Here is a 22,025-nt window from a genome sequence, read left to right as displayed (position 1 = left end):
ATGGTTTGCCTAAACATCACGTAACACACATGATAATTACTAGCAAGCAGAAAGTAATTTTATTAGCCTTTGGAATCTTCGAAGTTTGTTCATAAAGCGCCCGATAACTGCTTGGCGTTTACAGACCGGATATAAAACATTGTGTTAACCTTTATTTATTTTTGGTCAAACAAGCATAAAGAAATGTTAAACAAACTATATAGTAAACCTAATACATTTAAACTGTAAGACTTCACAAATAAAAGGGCGTCTTCATTCATTTGTATTTATTCAAAATTACAAAAGAGTAACTGAATCTATTACTAAACGAGTAAAAATGAAAGGTGGTACAGCAAATTATTGTACAAAACACGGTAAAGAAGTGAAAAATCAAATAGGCGTTAACACATTAAGCCCAATTAAGTGTGGAATTAAAAAATATACTGTCGCAAAATAAGATACATAAACATCAAGTGCTCTTCTCGTCTTGCATAAGGTAAAATTTAAACACTTTCGTCCATTTAAGTCAAAGAAAACAATTCTATACCAAAACAGTGAAGACTCGGATAGTGAAGAGATATTCGAAACAGATATGGCGCTGAAAATGTTGGTTTATACAAAGCTACTTTCACGAAGGGGTTATTGTTTTTACAACGTGCTAAGCTTTGTAAAACATATTCTACATATTGGGTACGTGCAAATTAAACAGTAAACGGGAGGTTTATTTTTTAAGAACTCGCTCGTTCTGAACAGTGAGATTCGTGACAGAAGTAATTGAATAGTTGCAATAACCTCATCACTTCCTTCAATTTATTACTGTTCAACCAAGTAAAAAAACTTAGTTTTCCTGCCAAGTAACAGTACGTGTGTCGATCAAATCCCAATTGCATGCATATATCAGCTAAATAGAGGGCATTTCTCCATTAAGACGCAAAAGAGGCAAACGATTGGTGGTCAACAGACGCACGTAAAACCAAGGAAAATTATCATCCGTAATTATACACACATTTCACGCCTTCTCCACAGCTTTTAAACGAGCACTTAAATCGCAAAACAAGTGCGTATATAACAAAAAGGATTAAGAACTAAGGCACACTGAACGTATTGTACAGTTTGAAGATTTATAATCCTGAATTCAAGTTTTGTATCAACAACATTTGTACTCCTCAAATAACTACCAAAAGTTTTGCCTAAACATCAACATAAAAAGAAGTAATACGAAGCGCAAACGTTATTCATTAATAAATAATAAGATGAGCGATTTATACAGGGTTGTCACACATTTTTATGAAATGAATTTGAAGACAATCCAAGACTCTTAATCTTGAAACAACAATTAAAGATTCCAAATACATACAATTTGATTATTTGACGTTTCATGTATATAATTTAAAAGCAAAACAATATAAATTTCATGGCCAGCACAATAACAAACCACCTCTTATTTCTTTACTATGTAACTTTCTAACACGAAGTGCAGTAAAAAATAAAAATTAACGTAAACACATCATTTGAATTATTTTCATGCTGTTGCTTCGCCACCAAACTCTAGTGCCTGGTTTTCGAATTGGACATCGACAGTCTGTACTGGCTTTGTTTGCTGAACTTTGCCGGTAAGTATTTTTGTGAGAGCAATGATTGGTGCCTCGACAAGAAGGTGTACCAGAAAAGCCAATAGGTTCGCTAGGACCAACGACCCTGTAAATCAAAGAGTTTGCCACATTGAACTCGGTATATATTTTTAGCATGCTACAGGTACCCCTGAAATTTGTTGAAGCTAAAGTAAAATACGTTCAGATGTTCAGTCGAGACAACAACTATTCTTCAATATAGTATTTAGTCGTGTTTAAATATATTTAGTTCTACTTTTTGGTAGAATATTTTTTTAGATCCAATGAGAAGAATTTGTCTGTCATCTACGAATATAACTGTACGAAACATTCTTAATGTCAAACCTAATTGTCAAAATACATTTATTTTTCTGCTATAAATAACACCTAAATTGATTATCATACGAAAATGGAAACAAAAATATAAATATTCGTGTCGAGCTCGAAGGTAACTTGTGGAATAAGTTTGTAACATATTTAACTGAAGATAGTCTTACCCAAAAACAACAACATGACCGATTGAATGCTGTAATGTGTCAAGACTTCTTGAGTACCGAAGTACCACCAAATCACCATTGGGTGAATCAAATAGGCACAATAGGTCAAACGACTCAATGGGATAAAACCTTTCCAACTGAGGAAGCTGTTAACTAGGCCTAAAAGAATAATATAAAATGTTAAAAATTTTCAGTAATAATGATAAAGAAAACGTTGGAAAGATTTATAGTTATCTTTAAAGTTTACAAAGTTTCCAGCAGGATTTTATCAATCGCCAAACAAACAGCCACAAAAACTAAATTTAATTAACAAACAAAAATGTCTCTATATGTATTTTTAGTTTTTTCTCTTACCGCCGTAACCGTTGGCGCATGCGATAACAACCCAAGCAAGCCCAACACACCACATGGGTCTGCTCATTGCGTTGTAGAATGCTGCTGTGTTGACCGACAACTGATCACCATGGCTGACAGTGGGAAACAGGCCGTAAATGACCGAACAGTTTATTGCGATGGCGGTCAACCACCCTATTATTACAGCAATCTGGAAAAAGGGGCAAAACACAAATTTGGTTAAAAAACTGTTAGAACCGTGGGTAAAATTCTTAAAGATAAAAAGTCCTAAATTTAGTGGGATGATCAAGATGTAAAATTGGACAAAAAAGCATACTATATATAACAAAAATTCCATGTAAAAATTTAGATTATGTGTTTCCTCAACGTGCTAACACGGTGTTCTAATGATAATAGCGCCTATTAGTAATTACTGCGACTTCCGAAATGGCTGATTTCAGTCATAACACAACCCCTTGTGAATTTTAGGCACAAACTGATTTTGACAACGTGTATATCAATGATTTGTTTATTAATTAAACATTTGTTGCACTTTTTTCCTTTTAAGCACGTAAGAAGAAAAACTTTAAAAAACTTGACTATCTGAACATTAATTCTTGATTTTTAGAAACTAGCAGAACAACATACTTTGGGAATCTTCAGGTTTCTCTGTCGAATAAACATTATGTAGCCTGCCAAAATCCCAACCATGTAAGCTCCGATCCTACACCAGGGCTTTGCATAGAGGTCAGAAATATACAAGTTGTTCATTAGACTGTTGGCATCACCAACACCCCCTTCACCTTTCGGATTCACCATTTGGCTGCAAGAATGAAAAATACAAACAGGCAATCTTTTTCGGAAAAATAAACTATAAACTTTTAACGCCATTCAACTTTTTTCTAATGGAGGTTTACTGCAATTATAAGGCGAAGCAGCAAAAATTATAATTTTGTAGTATTTAAAATTTGATTTATTGATATTACATTATTACAATAAACCGAATAAAATTACTACTTCAACTGTAAGATATAAGTCACAATATTACTTACTTAGAAAATTGGCCTATGCTAATTATCTGAGGCTGTTGATCGGTGATTGAAGAAAACACTCCTGTGATGATAATGCTTGACAGCAAATAACCACATGTAACGGCCAGACCCCTAGTTGGCCACCTGACCACAGAAAAATTGTATATTTTTGATAATGTTAACTCTTTTTAATTAAAACTAACTTGAAACTATATTAATTTAAAACAGTTGGCTTTAGTTTGTATTGACAGACTGTAGTAACACTAAATAAGCACTAAACTTACCTGTACAGAAGATAAAGAATCAAAGGCAAGAACAAATAGAATTGCATGTCATTGGCAAGGTACCAACCCCACGCATAGCACTAAATTTGTATAAGGTTGATTTAGCAAGGGCAGATTAGTTATAGATACCAGAAAATAATTAATTAAACATTTTGGAACAACTTAAAGATACAAGTAGTAAAAAACTTTTATTATGTTTACTTTACAACAATAAAGTATCTATTGCATAAATTACTTTTTAATTTTCACACTAGACTTGTTTTAAATAAAGCTCTAAATCCTTAACTAAGCCACACAAAATGTTATGTAATATGTATAAACACCATTTATAAAAAAAAACTTATAATGTCAGGTTAAAAATAGTTAATAAGATTTTTTATTAATTTTTAAGTTTAAAAAATTCACCTCAGTTGCCATATTTGCTGGGTAGAGATTGTTAATGTATAACAAGTTACTCCACCAGTACTTTGCACAATCGCTGGATAGCGGATTAACCAAAGCTGGCCAAACCGGTCCGGAGCCCATTTTTGGCCAAATGCTAACCGACATCAAAATACAAAATGCATATGCTGGTGTCAATCTAAAATATGAAGATACAAAATTAAAAACTGAATGTATTAAGCAAATTTAAGGCACCAGCTGTAAAATTAGCTTATATTTAAAAAAACTGATAGTAAACTTCTTAATCATTTACTGTCATTATACTTTATATATCAGTTCGCATGCAACATTTAAAACTGCCTATCTATAGGAAAGTACATTAACAATTCTACTACTGTACACGGAGTTCCTAAATGGTGATTCTTTTTTTCTTGGGGGTAGGTTTGGTTTAATTTTAGGTACATTTTGTCCACTTTTCGTAATTTTTACTGGATGGCATGTAGTCTATTTTACTTGAAACAATTGGCAAAATTAGGCAGGCACTAATTAAATATATTTTTTAGTTAGGTTATTAGGTTGTTTTATATGCAACTCTTGTAAACATTGTACCTAGATCAGCGGTTCTTAACCAGTGGGCTGTTTTGAAACATGTTTTGCTTTTTTTTGTACTAAACCTATTTTATAGTTGTTTTTTTATAAACATTTATTGGGCCACAGAATTTTTGTGCAACGAAAATGGGCCACGAAAGAAAAAAGGTTGACAACCACTGACCTAGATGATTTACAATGTGGACGCAAAGCAAAACATAAAATCTCAATTGATTATAAGCAACAATTCTTCCTCAATGTTATTATATTAAGTTGCATCACTGTAATGCAGTGGTTCTTAATTGGGGTTTGATCAAACCCCTGTGGTCGACAAAGCTCTTTCAGAGGTTTAATGGGAACTTCTCCTGAAACCTTATTACATAACTCACTTAAACCTATATCACCATTGGTTTTTTTTGAAATTGGCCATGGCCATGCCCAAAGTATGTTTGAGCCAACTTTACTTATGTTAATACAATTTTGGGGTAATTTTTGTTAATTTGAACTATTAATGCCATTACTTTAAGTTAAATTTTAACCTATTCAATAATGTATCCGTTTAAACTCAAAGTTTTGCCAATTTAACCCAAATAAATCAAAATTATTCTTATGCCAAGTTTCACCTGATATTTAAGCATGGGTTCGCTAGAGAACAATAGGTATTTTCAAGAGTAATTGCTTTATGACAGCACATCTGACATAACTTTATTCTTAAAAACCTTCAAATTCCCCCTGAACAAAATCCTGGATCTGCCCCGTTTTGAAAAGAAAGAAAACAGATACTGAGTAAAGTTTGGAGTTCTGTGAAAGATTGCAGAATAACATTAGGGTTTGACAGGGTAGCAAAGGTTAAGAACCACTACTGTAGTGCTTTGAGTGTTTCTGCTTTTATAGCAGTTTTGCAAATTTAGTAGGATAAAACAGAGGGTAAATTTATCTTTAAAAGGCCAAATTTGAGAAAAAAACTGTGGAAACTGTGGGATGTGGGTATACTGTGGGAACGCAAGTTTGACCTGGGGTATCCAGAAATCCAAAAAAGGGGACCTAATTTTCAACTTAGGGAATTCCACCCTTTTCGCCTGACATTATTGACCAATGAGTCATAAAATAGTGACTGTAATAACATCACAAAGCATGCAAATAATGTATTCCGAAACAGCCAATTCCAGCAAAAGCAAAGTGAACAATTGCGTCTTCAACATTTCCGCAGGGCGCAAGCTATAAAACTGTTGGTGTGCAATCATTAACTTTAGTTGAAAACCTAAACGAATACCACAAAATTTTAGGCAGAGGACTACGCTAATTTACTAGCATAACTTTCACCACTAGAAATACAAAACGGATATATTTTATCTCAATCATTATTATGCCATGATTATTGCAACTGCACCGCATGGGTGTCAAATCAGGTAAAATGTGACCTGCGGTTAAGGAAAAATAATTGACCCGAAAACGCGCATGAAAGTAACATCTTTGTTAACTGCTTCAGTTTAGGAGACTGTTACACCAACACCAGATACCAGCACAGGCAGCGCACAGCTATTAACTGTGCTTAAATTGACTTGTTAGGCAAGAAAAAAGGATCTCTTTTTTAGTGTTGCGAAATGTGGACTGTCCTTTTTAAATTGTGCACATGATGTTAAATGTTAACAACAAAACACAAGAAACGTTAATTAAAAACATGCAGAATTTGATCTTTAAGCTGGTTTGTAACAACATTTTATTAATAGACACAACCAACCTTATGTATCTGAGCAAGTACATCAAAGGCACATTCATGCTTCCATTTCTTTTTGTAACTTCCCGCAAACCTATGTATACTGCTAAGAGGCCACTTAAGAAAAAAAAGGAATCCACTGAGAATGTTCCATTAACAATTGCTTGGAATTCCCAGTGATTTACCAGATAGCTTGCAGGAAAATATATGTTATCTGAAAAAATTGAAAACGTTCAACACCTTTATTGTTATGTTTTTAGTTTTTATTTTATTTTATATATGACAAAATACTGACAGAAATTAACTACATTGCTAACATACTTAACCAAAAAAAAATAATTCTATAATTTTGTTTTTAGACAGAAAAAATATTTAGTCACATTAATGTTTTACAAGTCAATGGAATTATTTCACAACATGACCAGCTTTTATTTGGTGTAGTTAAAAGTTACACATTGCCAGCAGTGAATTGGGTTTTACTGCCAAAACTTCATGATAAGCTTGAGTCAACAAAATTATGCAATAACTGTATTTGATCAAGCAATACAAAATGCATTAGGTAATCACATCATGGGACATGACTGATTTAATGCAACATAAGTTATTATTTATGTTAATATTTAAACCTAATAAAACAGGGGACATGAGTTCTACATGTTATTTGCAACTGTCTCAGGAGAAAAGTTGTAAATAAATAAACCTAAACATTACCAATGTGTATAATATTTATTTATATATAATATACTGGATAAAGTTTTAGTCAATGGTGAAACTTGTTGAATTACATTAAAATATTGATCAACACTAACTAGCTACAATAAATAGTTCTGCTTTAGCAATGTTGACCACTGCATTAATAACAAAATAAACTATATTTCAACTTACAAATTGGATTTAATTTTGTAAATTACATTAATGTCTTATAGATCAAAATAAACTTTATCGTTGATAGCATTTTTACTTTCACTAGAAGTTACTGAACAAAACATCAACAGGTCAAATTCCATCTTAGTTTTCATTAAGTAAAAAAAAAGATCACACTTATGAACAAAGGAACAATAAGTATTTTTGTAATTTTCTTTTAACATTTGTAACATATGCTTACCTGTGTATAATGCCACAAACAGAAAGGAATGCCCGAGAATAACCCAGGACATACTCAAAAATCGCATGCCATGCAGGCAATGAATGTCTGTGGTTTTCTGCTCTGTCGACAAGAGCCTTTCGATGTTTGATTTGGCCGAAAAACAGAGAAACAATTGCTGATGCTTTGCTGGTGAAGTAAGTTTTAATATGTAACAAACAAACTGGCAATAACAAAAAACAAACAGGAATACATAAAGGTGCCAAAAATCAGGGATACTTAAAGGTGCTTGTTTCAGATGCCCACTTCAGTTCTATATCCTGCCTTCTGCTAACTTAGATAATTATAATGCAGCTTAAGCCAGTCATGCCATTGCAATTATTATATCTATAAGACTAGAAACGAAAAAAAACACCTTTTTGCCATTATGAGCATAAATAAAGCTTGTTATATAATATATTAATGGAAAATCCACCTGGGAAGGGGAAAGCTGTGTATGAAATATGAACCTATAAAGGCATTTTTCTTAAGCATTTTGTGAGAAAAAATTGTGTTTAAACAATTCTATTAGTTGTACCCTAAAACCAACGTAGCCCTTGAGACAGTAACTGGTGCTAATAAACTGGCTCAGAATGAAACATCATAGAAGTAATTTAGTTTTTAGTAAATGCAATATTTAGTAGGGTTATGCTAAACAATAACCATTTAGGATAACAGTTTTATGATATCTTATTGTGAATTTGTGACGCTATGCATAAAAAATAGTACATAATATGATATAGTCCCTTGTGTTTTTCTAAAAGGCACTTTGTTATAGCTATTATTGTTTGTAGACATAAACAGATACAAATATTCATAAATTCAGAGCAAAAATTATTTAGGATGATAGCAAACTTTTCAATAAGGATGAATGATGTTCTTAGTCCAATTTTACACAAAAAGACTTAAATTACATTTTAGCTATTTTATGTCAAGCATACCCAAATTCTCATTTATTCCAACTGCTGGTGAATATAGCACAGCTTTGTCAGATGTTTCATCTCTCATATTTCTTTTATGAAATTGGGCAATGAGAAAATATTCATAGAGTGTTGCAGTGAAAACAATGATAAAGATCACAACAAGTATAACCCTAGAAAATATTAGGTTTCATTTTCATACCCATGTTTTATTAGGCCTTTGTATAAATACTGATTAGCCTGGTAAATGTATATTGACAGAACACACTTTCATTTCATATGAAAGAGTTGTTTTATTTGATACCAAATAGATGTTTTTTCATTGTAGATATTTAAACATTTTTTCAACTACAAACGTATTTAGGTTTAATTCAAAACACTTACACTCCAAGAATATCTTTGCCTTCCCATGTTGCAAACTGTGTTGGACAGCTAACTGTAACACTAACATTGCCCTTAATTGGGAGCGTTTCAACAACGGCTTCAAAAACAGAAGTAATGTTTGAAACAGAACAGTCGGCAGGAAAACAAGAGCCAAGAGTTAATCCAGCTGCACCAAGCTGTTTACAGAAAATTAAATTAGTTGAATAAATGCATCTACATATTTATATATATTTGTTTTTTGACAAGAAAAAGCATCCTATTATATATGGCCGCATTGCCTTTAACACACACTAAACAAAAAAATTTAGACAATTTTTGTGTTAAACCGTAGCTACTTTTTTAAATACCTTCTAAATTAACTTCAGTAGAACCAACAACAGTTAGAAAACACTGACCAATAAACAAACCAAGTTTTATGTGATTTATGCCAAAACTATATTTGCTAATAACAGACATGGTATGGATTTTTGGTGTACCGTGTACATAGATTGAAGGTGTTATGTAACAAAGTAACTTACCATTGGTGTTTTAGGACCTAAGTGTGGTGCACAATACTTTGTAGTGAAATTAACTGGTTTTGCATCCATACATTGCCCAAAGCGCCCAAGCCATATTAAATTTCCTCTGAGAATACCACTGCCCATTTTGCCCCAAGAATCTGCCACTGCAAAATATATTAAAATTTCAAACAATTTATTTGTTTCAAGTTTCATTATACAAGTGATCAACTTTTAATAACACTTACTTTGCAAAGCATACCCTTCTTTTCTCAATGTCAGATCCAAAAACAGTTGATTTAAGAAAAATGCACAACTGTCTTGTTCCTCAAATGTGTGATTATAGACAATTGCTGGACTTACCTTTGCCAAGCTTTGAATAAAAAGCTCTTCTGCAGGTTGTGATTGTTTAATACTTTGTGCAAGTGCATGCACAGGATTAACCATTGTCAAGGGTGAAGCTTTTGAAATAATCACATTGTCAGCACCAGATTCAACCAGAGCAACAAACAAAAACAGCAGTGACACTGCTTTCATGATTTTAGTTAGGTATGTAGCTTGATAAATAATTAAGGATTTTAAAATGTCTGTGTATTGCTATATAAAACACTTTTTGCATAGTCTTTAAACAACTACTCATGTTTTGTTATTTACAAATGGATAACTTAACTAATTTAAAATAAATTGACCCAAAAAGGGGCTGAAAACGTATGAACTAGGTCAGTAATGGTGAAGACCCATTCCTGGTGTTAATGTGGCCTAGAAAAAGTTATATTCGATTTTCTGGAATGCAATCAGGATTGAACGAATAATCATAACAAAAACTTAAAAAAAAAAAGTTTAGTTTAAATAACAGAAATACAAACACTTATGTTATGCAATTTATGTATACATTTTGTAATACACTCTATATAACAATTGTTTGCTTATTATGCAATCTAAACTTTATTTAAATGTGAAAGGGTTGGCTAGCTAACATTCACCCATAAAGAGTTGTTGTTTGAACTATATCATATCAATTTAGGAAAATATGATAGGCTTTAAAAACCTGGAAAAACTTGAATAGATCTCATATATCTATTTAACTGTTTTGCATGAAAAAAAAATAACCTAGCAAACTTGATTCAAATAAAACAAAGCAAGAACATAAATGAACCCAACGGTAGTCAGGTGTTTTAAATTCACTATGATTTTGTTAAGTGACCATTATGTTTTTACACCGCAGCAGCTGATACTTAATCGGTGAGAACCAAATGGTCGCCAAAGACTTAAATAAACCTGCAGAATGTACTTGCACTGGAGACCTCAGAACTAGCAATAACTCAGACACATAACTTAGTTTAAGCCATCCATATTTTTCTTTATTACGCGAATTCGACTTTTGGAAAAGTGGACTACTAAACTCAGCGTGATGACACCAAAGTTCGCCAAAACTTTAACGTAGGCGTTTAGCTGACGGCATAAGTAATTTTGCATCATCATTATTAGCATTGCGACATCGCCAAGCTATTACATAAAAGGGAAGATCCCCTCATATGATGCTAAGCGGCTCATCGGAGCGTGACCAAGCGTGGTCTCAGCTGTTTCATGCCCCGAGGAACACTATCATCTACGGAATATGATTAATGCTAAAATTTACAGAAAACAGTTACATTTCTGTAATTAACATAATATAATAAATTTGAGTGCTTCTCTAACTTGTGTCTTACCTGATAAAACCTGAACACGAATAACGGATCCACCTTATTCACCAAATTACGCAAATCATGTTTGCCCATAGAAACTTTACGTTGCACATGCCTACAAATATAAAACCTTATGTTATAATTATAGCAAGGAAGGTTGTTAGTCGCTGGTAAAAGTTTTGGCGCTGGTCTAGCATCCTACCACTGCTTTCAAAGAATTGTTTTTTCAACGCACAATATTTGAGTTGCTAACCCGCACCCAATAATGTGTGTTGTGGTAAGATTATAGACCAATGCTAAAGTTTTTAGTATCTAACAGTAATCTAGCACTAACGAGTGAGTGTGTTTTCCTTGATGGATGTTTGTTTCTCAACAGGTGATAAAATGTTTAAGTCGATTACGCTTCACAAGACTTGCATGTTTCAACACCAACCCTTAGTACCCAACAGAATTCATAAATTAATGTCAGCGTGGCCCTATCGCACAAAACCAACTTAAAACTAATAACAGCTTGTAAAGATTTTGATAAAAGTCTGATTGCTGGATAAGGTATGTCGCATTAAGTAATGTGTAAAAAATTTGACTGAAAATCTTGGTTATTTCTCGAGTTAGGGGATTCTTGCTTTTTAGCCCAATTTTAAATTTTCGACTTTTATGGTTTTTTGAACGAATATTAATAACTTATCCCTGAAAAACTGGCGGTAGAGTGTCATAACTAGTTTTGAGAAGTAGGCCCGTAGCGGTATGTATCACCCTATGTGAGTCACTTTTGAGCACTTAAAAATTTTAAGGCCGAATATGACTGAATATTAATTGAATGTTGGTTTTTTTTCTTCCGGGGATATGATATGAAAATTTTTGTCTGCATGTTTCCCTTTGGTGAAAAAGCTTAGGCAGATATAACAATGTTTGCTTGCTTATTTGTGAATTTCTACAATACTTTAAGGCAATTTTGCATCAAACTAGATTAGGCCTAGTGTACCAAACAATGGATGAGCTGAAGTTAAATTGGTTTAGTGAATTAAACAACTTGTGGCCAGGTCAATGTATGTCTTTAGAGGTGGAAGAAGTTCTTTTTCATGGAAAATCAAAATATCAGGATGTCTTGGTTTTCAAAAGGTGATTTTTTTAAATATTGAGCTAATAATAAACTATTATCACTAGGAAATTAACTATATATACGAAATATTAAATTGTTTATCAGCTTGACTTTGTTGAAAATTTCCAGCTTTAAAGCGTGTCTGGCAATTTAATGTAGCCAAACTTCTGTTTCTAATAAATAAAATAAAATAACTTCAAAGGGTTTAATCGTCTAATGTGTTTGAATGAATGCTGTTGCATTTAAATAAGGCTTAATTTAGGAAAAGTGTGATAAAAGTTTTTAACAAAACTAAATGTCTTGTTTTAAAATAAATTTTATTCAGGTAAACTTTTGTTATTTCATTTTAGATCTTTTTCTGTAACATAATTATGTGTATGTCTTCTGCAGCAAAACATATGGCAATGTCCTTGTGCTTGATGGGGTGATTCAGTGCACAGAACGTGATGAGTTTTCCTACCAGGAGATGATCACCCATCTTCCTCTCTACTCACACCCAGACCCCAGGAGAATCTTGATCATCGGAGGAGGAGATGGTGGGGTGATCAGAGAAGCCTTAAAACATTCCTGTGTTGAAAATGTCACTCAATGTGAAATAGACCAGGTTAGTTCATCATGCCCGAGATTAACTTGTTTGTGGTCAATTATTTGTATTTTGTGTTACTAACTTATCTTCAGATAATGCACATGATGCCAGCTGGAAAGGTATTTTGAAATCAGACTGCATATCTTTAAATTTTAAGTAACATTCTATAATTGTAAACGATCGGACTGCGCATCTTAAAAATAATGTCTATCACTTTTACACTATTTACAGAAAGTAGCAAATTAATAGTGGGAAAATAAGTTACAAATAAATAGTAAGGAAATAAGTATTTTTTGTGATCTTTACACATGCTCTTTGTAACTTCAATATTCAAGAATGTTTGTTCAAGATTTGTTGTTTCGTGAACACTTTTAAAACTTGTTACTGATTGCCTATTGTTATACATCAATAAGCTTTCATCATACCAAAACTCCCTTTCTTTTTTACTATGCCATGTATTATCTCTCTAGCCATGGTCAGTAATACTTGCCAAATCTGCTTTCCAATAATAGACAAATCGGTTGCTGTCAGATTGAAGGTGTTGCTAAAACATGTTTTTGTTTTTAAAAAGACACAAAAATATATCTTTTTACAACTAGATTGCAATTTGTTAAATATATATATATTATATATATATATATATATATATATATATTATATAAAACTTTAAAAGGGGTATATTCTTAAGGCTGGATTACACTAGGTGCGTTCTATTACACTAGTTCACGTTGGCTACGTTAACGGCAAACTTCGGAAAGCGTGTTTTAGGTCTAGGGGTCTTCAATTTACGTTGACGCAGAACACTCTAGTGTAAATCAACCTTTAGTGTCTGTATATTTTTTAAATAGGCATCCGTTTGAAGTTAACTGTGAATAACCCAGGCTTCAAAAAACGTAAAAGCGCACTCTTGTTTGAAAAACGTTATTTGAATTTTTCGGCTACTGAGTGCTTATGACGTTGCATAAATCCGTTGAAAATATCACATTACAACCTCTTCTCACGAATTGTGAAACTCAGGAATACACTTTCCATATATATACGTTGTTATAAATTGAAGCCAGAATCTGATCGTTTGCTAATTAAAAAAAATAGATTTATAAAACAGCCTGGTAGCTCAGATACTTTTTTAAAATAATTGATGTGTTTTTATTCTTTTGTTTAATTAAAGAAATTGCTATTTTTAATTCCTAAAATAAAACAAAAAGGTATATATAAGATGGTTCATTTGTTTTAATTAGGCATTCTCGAAACCATTTGTTTAAGGATTTTTCGAATCAAGGACGATAGATTCGCTACACTTGCTTCATGATAGGCCAAGATGTTATGTATTTATCCTTATATAAAATGTTTACGATGTCCTAAATTCACTTCATAAAATACAGCTTTTTATTCCGCATCGCAGCAGTGTTGTTGGATACTTAGTTCACCATCACACATAACCGCATTTTTTCGCAAAAATAATGATTTGCGGCTTCGTAACATCCCACAGCGTCATTTACTTTCCCATATGTAGCCAACGCAAACGAATCAGCATTCATGCGCGCTAGCACCGTATCCGGTAATACCGCAACTGGAAGTCGTCAGCTTTATCCAAACTTTTAAAACTAGCTCGGAAGGCAAAGGCTCGTATTCAATATTTAAACGATAATTCGTCGAATTTTCAAGTTGCTTAATCGCTTTTATACACGCCTGCTTGATTAAAAGCCACCGATAGAGAAGAAGCTAATCAAGCAAGCGAGTAGTGATCAGTGTACCGTAAATGACTAGCTCCATATACGCGAGGCTGACATGTACCGTTGTCGTCTGCGACTAATAAAATTTGGTACTTTGTCTTGCCTATAAATATTATCCAAAAAATGTATTCTAAAGATTGCAGGCCTTTTTGACGCATATGCGTTGAAGAAAAAATATCGAAACATGCGAAAAGTATTTGTAACCTTAAATGTTACATACTGTTTTTAAGCGAAAGAGCCTTGTCGCATTATATATCAAACGTTTCTGGTCGTGTTTAAGTGTCATTAATCGCGAAAATACTTGTCAAGTATTCGCAAACAGCTTGTATACGGGTCGTTCAAATTTTTTGACTTTTGTTTGGAGCTTGCCACGAACATCCGCGGCTTCCCGTCATGAGCTCACGCCCCTATTTCCTTATATCCACCCTTTTGATTGTCTAAGTCACCAACCTTTTTGAACCTGAGCGCTAAAAATACAGCGTGATTCGAAAGGCATTCAGTTTGTTACACTCTTCTACAAAAAACAAAACAATTTGCTCTTTCCTTAAGTTATATGTTATTAATACTAATATAATACTCTTCTATCGATAGACACTAATCATTTTTATAAGATAATCCTTTACAATATTACCGGTGGCGAGTTGTGCTATTTTTGACCAGGCCTACATAAGCCCCATATAGTCCTTGTGAACCACCTGATGGACACCATGTAAGTTTCTTCTGTTGTACATAATAATAAATCTTTTTAAGAATTGGGAAATTTTTGCGCCTTCAGATCCAAACGTGGTTTGCCTTGACCTGAGATGGTTGGAGTTCTTTACATTCACGTTTTAAATTCGTTTTTCATTGCTGCAGCTTTGTTCTTTCTCACAGTTTTGCAAATTTCGAGTGTTTTAATTTAAAAATGGACATTATTTCGCAAAATTAGTTAATTTACTGCCTGGCTAACATCGATTTAGATATACTCAACTTAAATCATGCCCCTATTCCGTTTTTTTTTGTTTCAACGATCAAGGACCGGCTTCATATTGTAGCTGTTCGAGATCAAATTTATGGACAACGTTTCAATGAAACAAATAAATGAGTAACATTCCCATACTCACAAAACCGCAAACGACCTCATTTTTTTAACTTAACGAAACAAAGCCGAGAAACTTTCGACGGGCGCGTTTAAGTGTGCGAAGTTTGCCAAAATTATTTAAATTTCAGCCATGTATGAATGCCCAAAACCACGCAATCTACTACCACCTCGTAGATTTCACGTGTTTTTACCTAAACTCTCCAATCGATATTTGCAAGATTGAACGAAAAGACCCGCAATGACGCTTGCTGTGTTTTCTGGCATACAGATGCGGAAGTAGATCTGCTATGAGTGGATCGACGCCTGTTCGGTTCAAACATGGTTTGGGGATGCGTTAGTGATTTTAAGAAACGCACTGCACTGTCCCACAACGTACTGTAACCAAGTGCCTGTTTAGTTAAAGGCTAAACAACTGGCCGAATCATATAATTTCAACAATTTTTCCACTTTTGAAGAGAATATGGCCATCCCATGCTCAACAAAAGGATGTCGTTTGTCCACCACCAAACTACGTTTTGTGGATAACTGATTTATATAAAATAAGCCAATGCATTTTTCCAACAGGAAGTTGCGTGGATGTGGATTGTGGGTATATGCGATTAAAAAATATATGGCATAACTATGCCGTTTTTAGGTCGTTATCGATGTCTGTAAAAAGTTCCTTCCCTCTGTGGCAAGTTGCATGAATGACCCGAGGGTGACACAACACATTGGTGATGGTTTGGCTTTTATGGAAAAGCACAAAAACGATTTTTTTTTTTTTAATTGTCGTCTGCGACTAATAAAATTTGGTACTTTGTCTTGCCTATAAATATTATCCTAAAAATGTATTCTAAAGATTGCAGGCCTTTTTGACGCATATGCGTTGAAGAAAAAATATCGAAACATGCGAAAAGTATTTGTAACCTTAAATGTTACATACTGTTTTTAAGCGAAAGAGCCTTGCGTCGCATTATATATCAAACGTTTCTGGTCGTGTTTAAGTGTCATTAATCGCGAAAATACTTTTCAAGTATTCGCAAACAGCTTGTATACGGGTCGTTCAAATTTTTTGACTTTTGTTTGGAGCTTGCCACGAACATCCGCGGCTTCCCGTCGTGAGCTCACGCCCCTATTTCCTTATATCCACCCTTTCACGATTGCCTTAGTCACCAACCTTTTTGAACCTGAGCGCTAAAAATACAGCGTGATTCGAAAGGCATTCAGTTTGTTACACTCTTCTACAAAAAACAAAACAATTTGCTCTTTTCTTAAGTTATATGTTATTAATACTAATATAATACTCTTCTATCGATAGACACTAATCATTTTTATAAGATAATCCTTAAAAATATTACCGGTGGCGAGTTGTGCTATTTTTGACCAGGCCTACATAAGCCCCATATAGTCCTTGTGAACCACCTGATGGACACCATGTAAGTTTCTTCTGTTGTACATAATAATAAATCTTTTTAAGAATTGGGAAATTTTTGCGCCTTCAGATCTAAACGTGGTTTGCCTTGACCTGAGATGGTTGGAGTTCTTTACATTCACGTTTTAAATTCGTTTTTCATTGCTGCAGCTTTGTTCTTTCTCACAGTTTTGCAAATTTCGAGTGTTTTAATTTAAAAATGGACATTGTTTCGCAAAATTAGTTAATTTACTGCCTGGCTAACATCGATTTAGATATACTCAACTTAAATCATGCCCCTATTCCGTTTTTTTTTTGTTTCAACGACCAAGGACCGGCTTCATATTGTAGCTGTTCGAGATCAAATTTATGGACAACGTTTCAATGAAACAAATAAATGAGTAACATTCCCATACTCACAAAACCGCAAACGACCTCATTTTTTTAACTTAACGAAACAAAGCCGAGAAACTTTCGACGGGCGCGTTTAAGTGTGCGAAGTTTGCCAAAATTATTTAAATTTCAGCCATGTATGAATGCCCAAAACCACGCAATCTACTACCACCTTCGGTAGATTTCACGTGTTTTTACCTAAACTCTCCAATCGATATTTGCAAGATTGAACAAAAAGACCCGCAATGACGCTTGCTGTGTTTTCTGGCATACAGATGCGGAAGTAGATCTGCTATGAGTGGATCGACGCCTGTTCGGTTTAAACATGGTTTGGGGATGCGTTAGTGATTTTAAGAAACGCACTGCACTGTCCCACAACGTACTGTAACCAAGTGCCCGTTTAGTTAAAGGCTAAACAACTGGCCGAATCATATAATTTCAACAATTTTTCCACTTTTGAAGAGAATATGGCCATCCCATGCTCAACAAAAGGATGTCGTTTGTCCACCACCAAACTACGTTTTGTGGATAACTGATTTATATAAAATAAGCCAATGCATTTTTCCAACAGGAAGTTGCGTGGATGTGGATTGTGCGTATATGCGATTAAAAAATATATGGCATAACTATGCCGTTTTTAGGTCGTTATCGATGTCTGTAAAAAGTTCCTTCCCGCTATGGCAAGTTGCATGAATGACCCGAGGGTGACACAACACATTGGTGATGGTTTGGCTTTTATGGAAAAGCACAAAAACCAATTTTTTTTTTTTAATTGTCGTCTGCGACTAATAAAATTTGGTACTTTGTCTTGCCTATAAATATTATCCTAAAAATGTATTCTAAAGATTGCAGGCCTTTTTGACGCATATGCGTTGAAGAAAAAATATCGAAACATGCGAAAAGTATTTGTAACCTTAAATGTTACATCCTGTTTTTAAGCGAAAGAGCCTTGTCGCATTATATATCAAACGTTTCTGGTCGTGTTTAAGTGTCATTAATCGCGAAAATACTTTTCAAGTATTCGCAAACAGCTTGTATACGGGTTGTTCAAATTTTTTGACTTTTGTTTGGAGCTTGCCACGAACATCCGCGGCTTCCCGTCATGAGCTCACGCCCCTATTTCCTTATATCCACCCTTTTGATTGTCTAAGTCACCAACCTTTTTGAACCTGAGCGCTAAAAATACAGCGTGATTCGAAAGGCATTCAGTTTGTTACACTCTTCTACAAAAAACAAAACAATTTGCTCTTTCCTTAAGTTATATATTATTAATACTAACATAATACTCTTCTATCGATAGACACTAATCATTTTTATAAGATAATCCTTTAAAATATTACCGGTGGCGAGTTGTGCTATTTTTGACCAGGCCTACATAAGCCCCATATAGTCCTTGTGAACCACCTGATGGACACCATGTAAGTTTCTTCTGTTGTACATAATAATAAATCTTTTTAAGAATTGGGAAATTTTTGCGCCTTCAGATCCAAACGTGGTTTGCCTTGACCTGAGATGGTTGGAGTTCTTTACATTCACGTTTTAAATTCGTTTTTCATTGCTGCAGCTTTGTTCTTTCTCACAGTTTTGCAAATTTCGAGTGTTTTAATTTAAAAATGGACATTGTTTCGCAAAATTAGTTAATTTACTGCCTGGCTAACATCGATTTAGATAGACTCAACTTAAATCATGCCCCTATTCCGTTTTTTTTGTTTCAACGACCAAGGACCGGCTTCATATTGTAGCTGTTCGAGATCAAATTTATGGACAACGTTTCAATGAAACAAATAAATGGGTAACATTCCCATACTCACAAAACCGCAAACGACCTCATTTTTTTAACTTAAAGAAACAAAGCCGAGAAACTTTCGACGGGCGCGTTTAAGTGTGCGAAGTTTGCCAAAATTATTTAAATTTCAGCCATGTATGAATGCGCAAAACCACGCAATCATCTACCACCTCGTAGATTTCACGTGTTTTTACCTAAACTCTCCAATCGATATTTGCAAGATTGAACGAAAAGACCCGCAATGACGCTTGCTGTGTTTTCTGGCATACAGATGCGGAAGTAGATCTGCTATGAGTGGATCGACGCCTGTTCGGTTCAAACATGGTTTGGGGATGCGTTAGTGATTTTAAGAAACGCACTGCACTGTCCCACAACGTACTGTAACCAAGTGCCTGTTTAGTTAAAGGCTAAACAACTGGCCGAATCATATAATTTCAACAATTTTTACACTTTTGAAGAGAATATGGCCATCCCATGCTCAACAAAAGGATGTCGTTTGTCCACCACCAAACTACGTTTTGTGGATAACTGATTTATATAAAATAAGCCAATGCATTTTTCCAACAGGAAGTTGCGTGGATGTGGATTGTGCGTATATGCGATTAAAAAATATATGGCATAACTATGCCGTTTTTAGGTCGTTATCGATGTCTGTAAAAAGTTCCTTCCCTCTATGGCAAGCTGCATGAATGACCCGAGGGTGACACAACACATTGGTGATGGTTTGGCTTTTATGGAAAAGCACAAAAACGAATTTGATGTCATCATTACGGACTCTTCAGATCCTGATGGTAATTGAATGTCTCATGCCGGCTTCACAAAATGACTTCCACTGCATCCAAATTTCGATTTAAAATATTTAAAATGTAGACTAAACTATTCAATAAAACGCCGTATAGCCTTATTAAGGCTAGCAGGAATCAGTAGTAAAATAAAATGCTAGTATGGTTTTGTCACCAATAAAGCTAGACTCGGTTAGATTCGAATTCGCTATTTTTGCATATCTGCCAGTTGAGCCAAGGTTAGTAATTTCGTGGTGAAAATGTCTGCTGCATCATGGTCGGACGGCGACAGCTTTATGAAGAAACAATTATGTTTTCTATTTTAATTCCGAGGTTAAATTCTGCTTTCTTCTGATTGATTTAAACCGGAGTTATATTTGCAGGGCCTGCCGAAACCTTATTTGAAAAACCCTATTACGAGTTGATGTCCCAAGCGCTGCGACCGGGAGGAATCATTTGTGCGCAAGGGGAATGCGCCTGGTTGCACCTCAACCTCATTTGCAAAATGAAGAAGTTCTGCGAAAGCATTTTTCCGTCCGTGCGCTACGCGTACAGCACAATACCGACGTATCCGAGTGGCCAAATCGGATACATGCTTTGTGGATTAAGCAAGGTAACTATTTCTTCCTCCCATTACAGCGGTTATGTTGTAAGGCAGTAAGGCAGTTTGCAAATCTTTCAAGGTGTTCTTTGTTATCGACTCTGTTGTAGATTTGTCGACACGAAATATGGATTCATATATTTGTGTTTATGTCTATTTTTTTGCATATCACTTTTATTGAATTTTTAACATTATATTTTAGGACACCGATTTTGCCAATCCCTGCAGGATAATCGCACCGGAAGACGTTAATCAAATGAATCTCCGATATTACAATCATGAAGTTCACAAGGCGTCTTTCGTGTTACCTCAATTCGCAAAAAAGGTAAGGACTAGGAGATGTTGTGCTTATAGTTGCTCAACTTCTACTTTAACCAAAACTGTGTCTTTGCAGGCGTTGGAGAGCAACTGTGCCGAGGCGAGTGGGATATACTGCGTTACTCCCGACTCCGAGTATGACGACTAATCGTCTCTATACTTGTCCATATTTTACTTCAGACACTGCCAAACCATCTCATTCGGGTCCACTGCAATCGTGTTGCATTCATACCGTCGCACCTGTAAACAATGATTTCGTTTCTCACAAAACGTCACCGCAAATTTTACCTATTTAAAAACAAACAAAGGGCGTGTTGCATTGCGTTTGTAGCGGTTAGCTCATTGCAATACAAAACACAATTTTTAAGTTAGCGAGCAAAAAGAAAACCCATTAAAATAGGTTTAACCTAACAAAAGTGAATATTGCTTACATGCCTATGTTAAAATCTGACGGACAAGCTTCGATTTCATACGTGACTAGTCTGTTTTCGGGCGTATTAAGCACATGGCTGATTAGTTGGGCAGCCTTGCATTTAGGAAAATTACTCCTAAAGCCCAGCTTATTTTGTAAACAGCTGACATAATATATTATGTAAAAATAACTGTTTGTACTGTGCAGCAAGAAAGATGTAGAGAGTAATAAGGGTCATACATTTACCAGACTGCAAACGCCGAACTTGACACCGTGTATATTATATGTGCGAGCTATTTTAGTATGATCGTACATCAGTGTCGAAAAAAGAGACTCAAATGGCAAATGTCGTGATTTAGATTTAGATGGATATTAATAAACTTCTAATAGGTTTTACCGCGTTTGCGCAAACCTTTACAGTCGAAGGTTATGTCCGACACAAAGGCATCGTTCGTGCAATTGCACTCCTAAAAATAAATATAAAAAAATGCGTTTTGTACAGTCAATTGAATCTTCGGAGGAATTTTACAAGATACATTTTGTTTATTGTTAAGAATGTGTTTGTTTTTTAAAGGTGTCTAGAACAAAATCTTCTTCTCATAATAAATACATATAACAACGCTGCAATAGCGCCTGTTAATAGCTAAACAGGCATAAAAAAGCTCAGCGCTTAAAACAGAAACCACTTAAAAACTTTGGCATAGGGCTAAGCTGCTATACATCCGTAACTATCTTATAAAGGTTTATTGTTTCGCCTTCAGTATTTAATTCTTTACTCAATCTATCAAAAGTAATTCTGGTTTTACACAAACGTG

General features: G+C 34.4%; 2 protein-coding genes across 2 annotated transcripts; one reads left to right on the top strand and one right to left on the bottom strand.

Annotated features, from left to right (window-relative positions):
- Nucleotides 1-261: 261 nt before the first annotated feature.
- LOC146147920 (nose resistant to fluoxetine protein 6-like) lies at nucleotides 262-9,896 on the bottom strand. Its single transcript, XM_083386727.1, has 13 exons — nucleotides 9,593-9,896; nucleotides 9,366-9,511; nucleotides 8,848-9,023; nucleotides 8,485-8,636; nucleotides 7,526-7,693; nucleotides 6,445-6,634; nucleotides 4,140-4,314; nucleotides 3,735-3,814; nucleotides 3,472-3,594; nucleotides 3,068-3,242; nucleotides 2,441-2,630; nucleotides 2,087-2,245; nucleotides 262-1,677 (listed from the first exon to the last, which is right to left on the bottom strand). Exons 1-13 carry the CDS (start codon nucleotides 9,879-9,881, stop codon nucleotides 1,502-1,504), a joined length of 2,199 nt encoding a protein of 732 aa, XP_083242853.1. The 5' UTR covers nucleotides 9,882-9,896; the 3' UTR covers nucleotides 262-1,501.
- Nucleotides 9,897-11,979: 2,083 nt separating this feature from the next.
- LOC146147919 (spermidine synthase-like) lies at nucleotides 11,980-21,613 on the top strand. Its single transcript, XM_083387204.1, has 6 exons — nucleotides 11,980-12,148; nucleotides 12,519-12,732; nucleotides 19,735-19,888; nucleotides 20,263-20,492; nucleotides 20,683-20,805; nucleotides 20,875-21,613. Exons 1-6 carry the CDS (start codon nucleotides 12,018-12,020, stop codon nucleotides 20,944-20,946), a joined length of 924 nt encoding a protein of 307 aa, XP_083243330.1. The 5' UTR covers nucleotides 11,980-12,017; the 3' UTR covers nucleotides 20,947-21,613.
- The last annotated feature ends 412 nt before the right edge of the window (nucleotides 21,614-22,025 follow it).

This window comes from Ascidiella aspersa, chromosome 4 (genome assembly GCF_963924565.1).
Source record: "Ascidiella aspersa chromosome 4, kaAscAspe10.2, whole genome shotgun sequence".
Taxonomy (NCBI): Eukaryota; Metazoa; Chordata; class Ascidiacea; order Phlebobranchia; family Ascidiidae; genus Ascidiella; species Ascidiella aspersa.
This window is presented reverse-complemented; position numbering and strand designations above follow the sequence as displayed.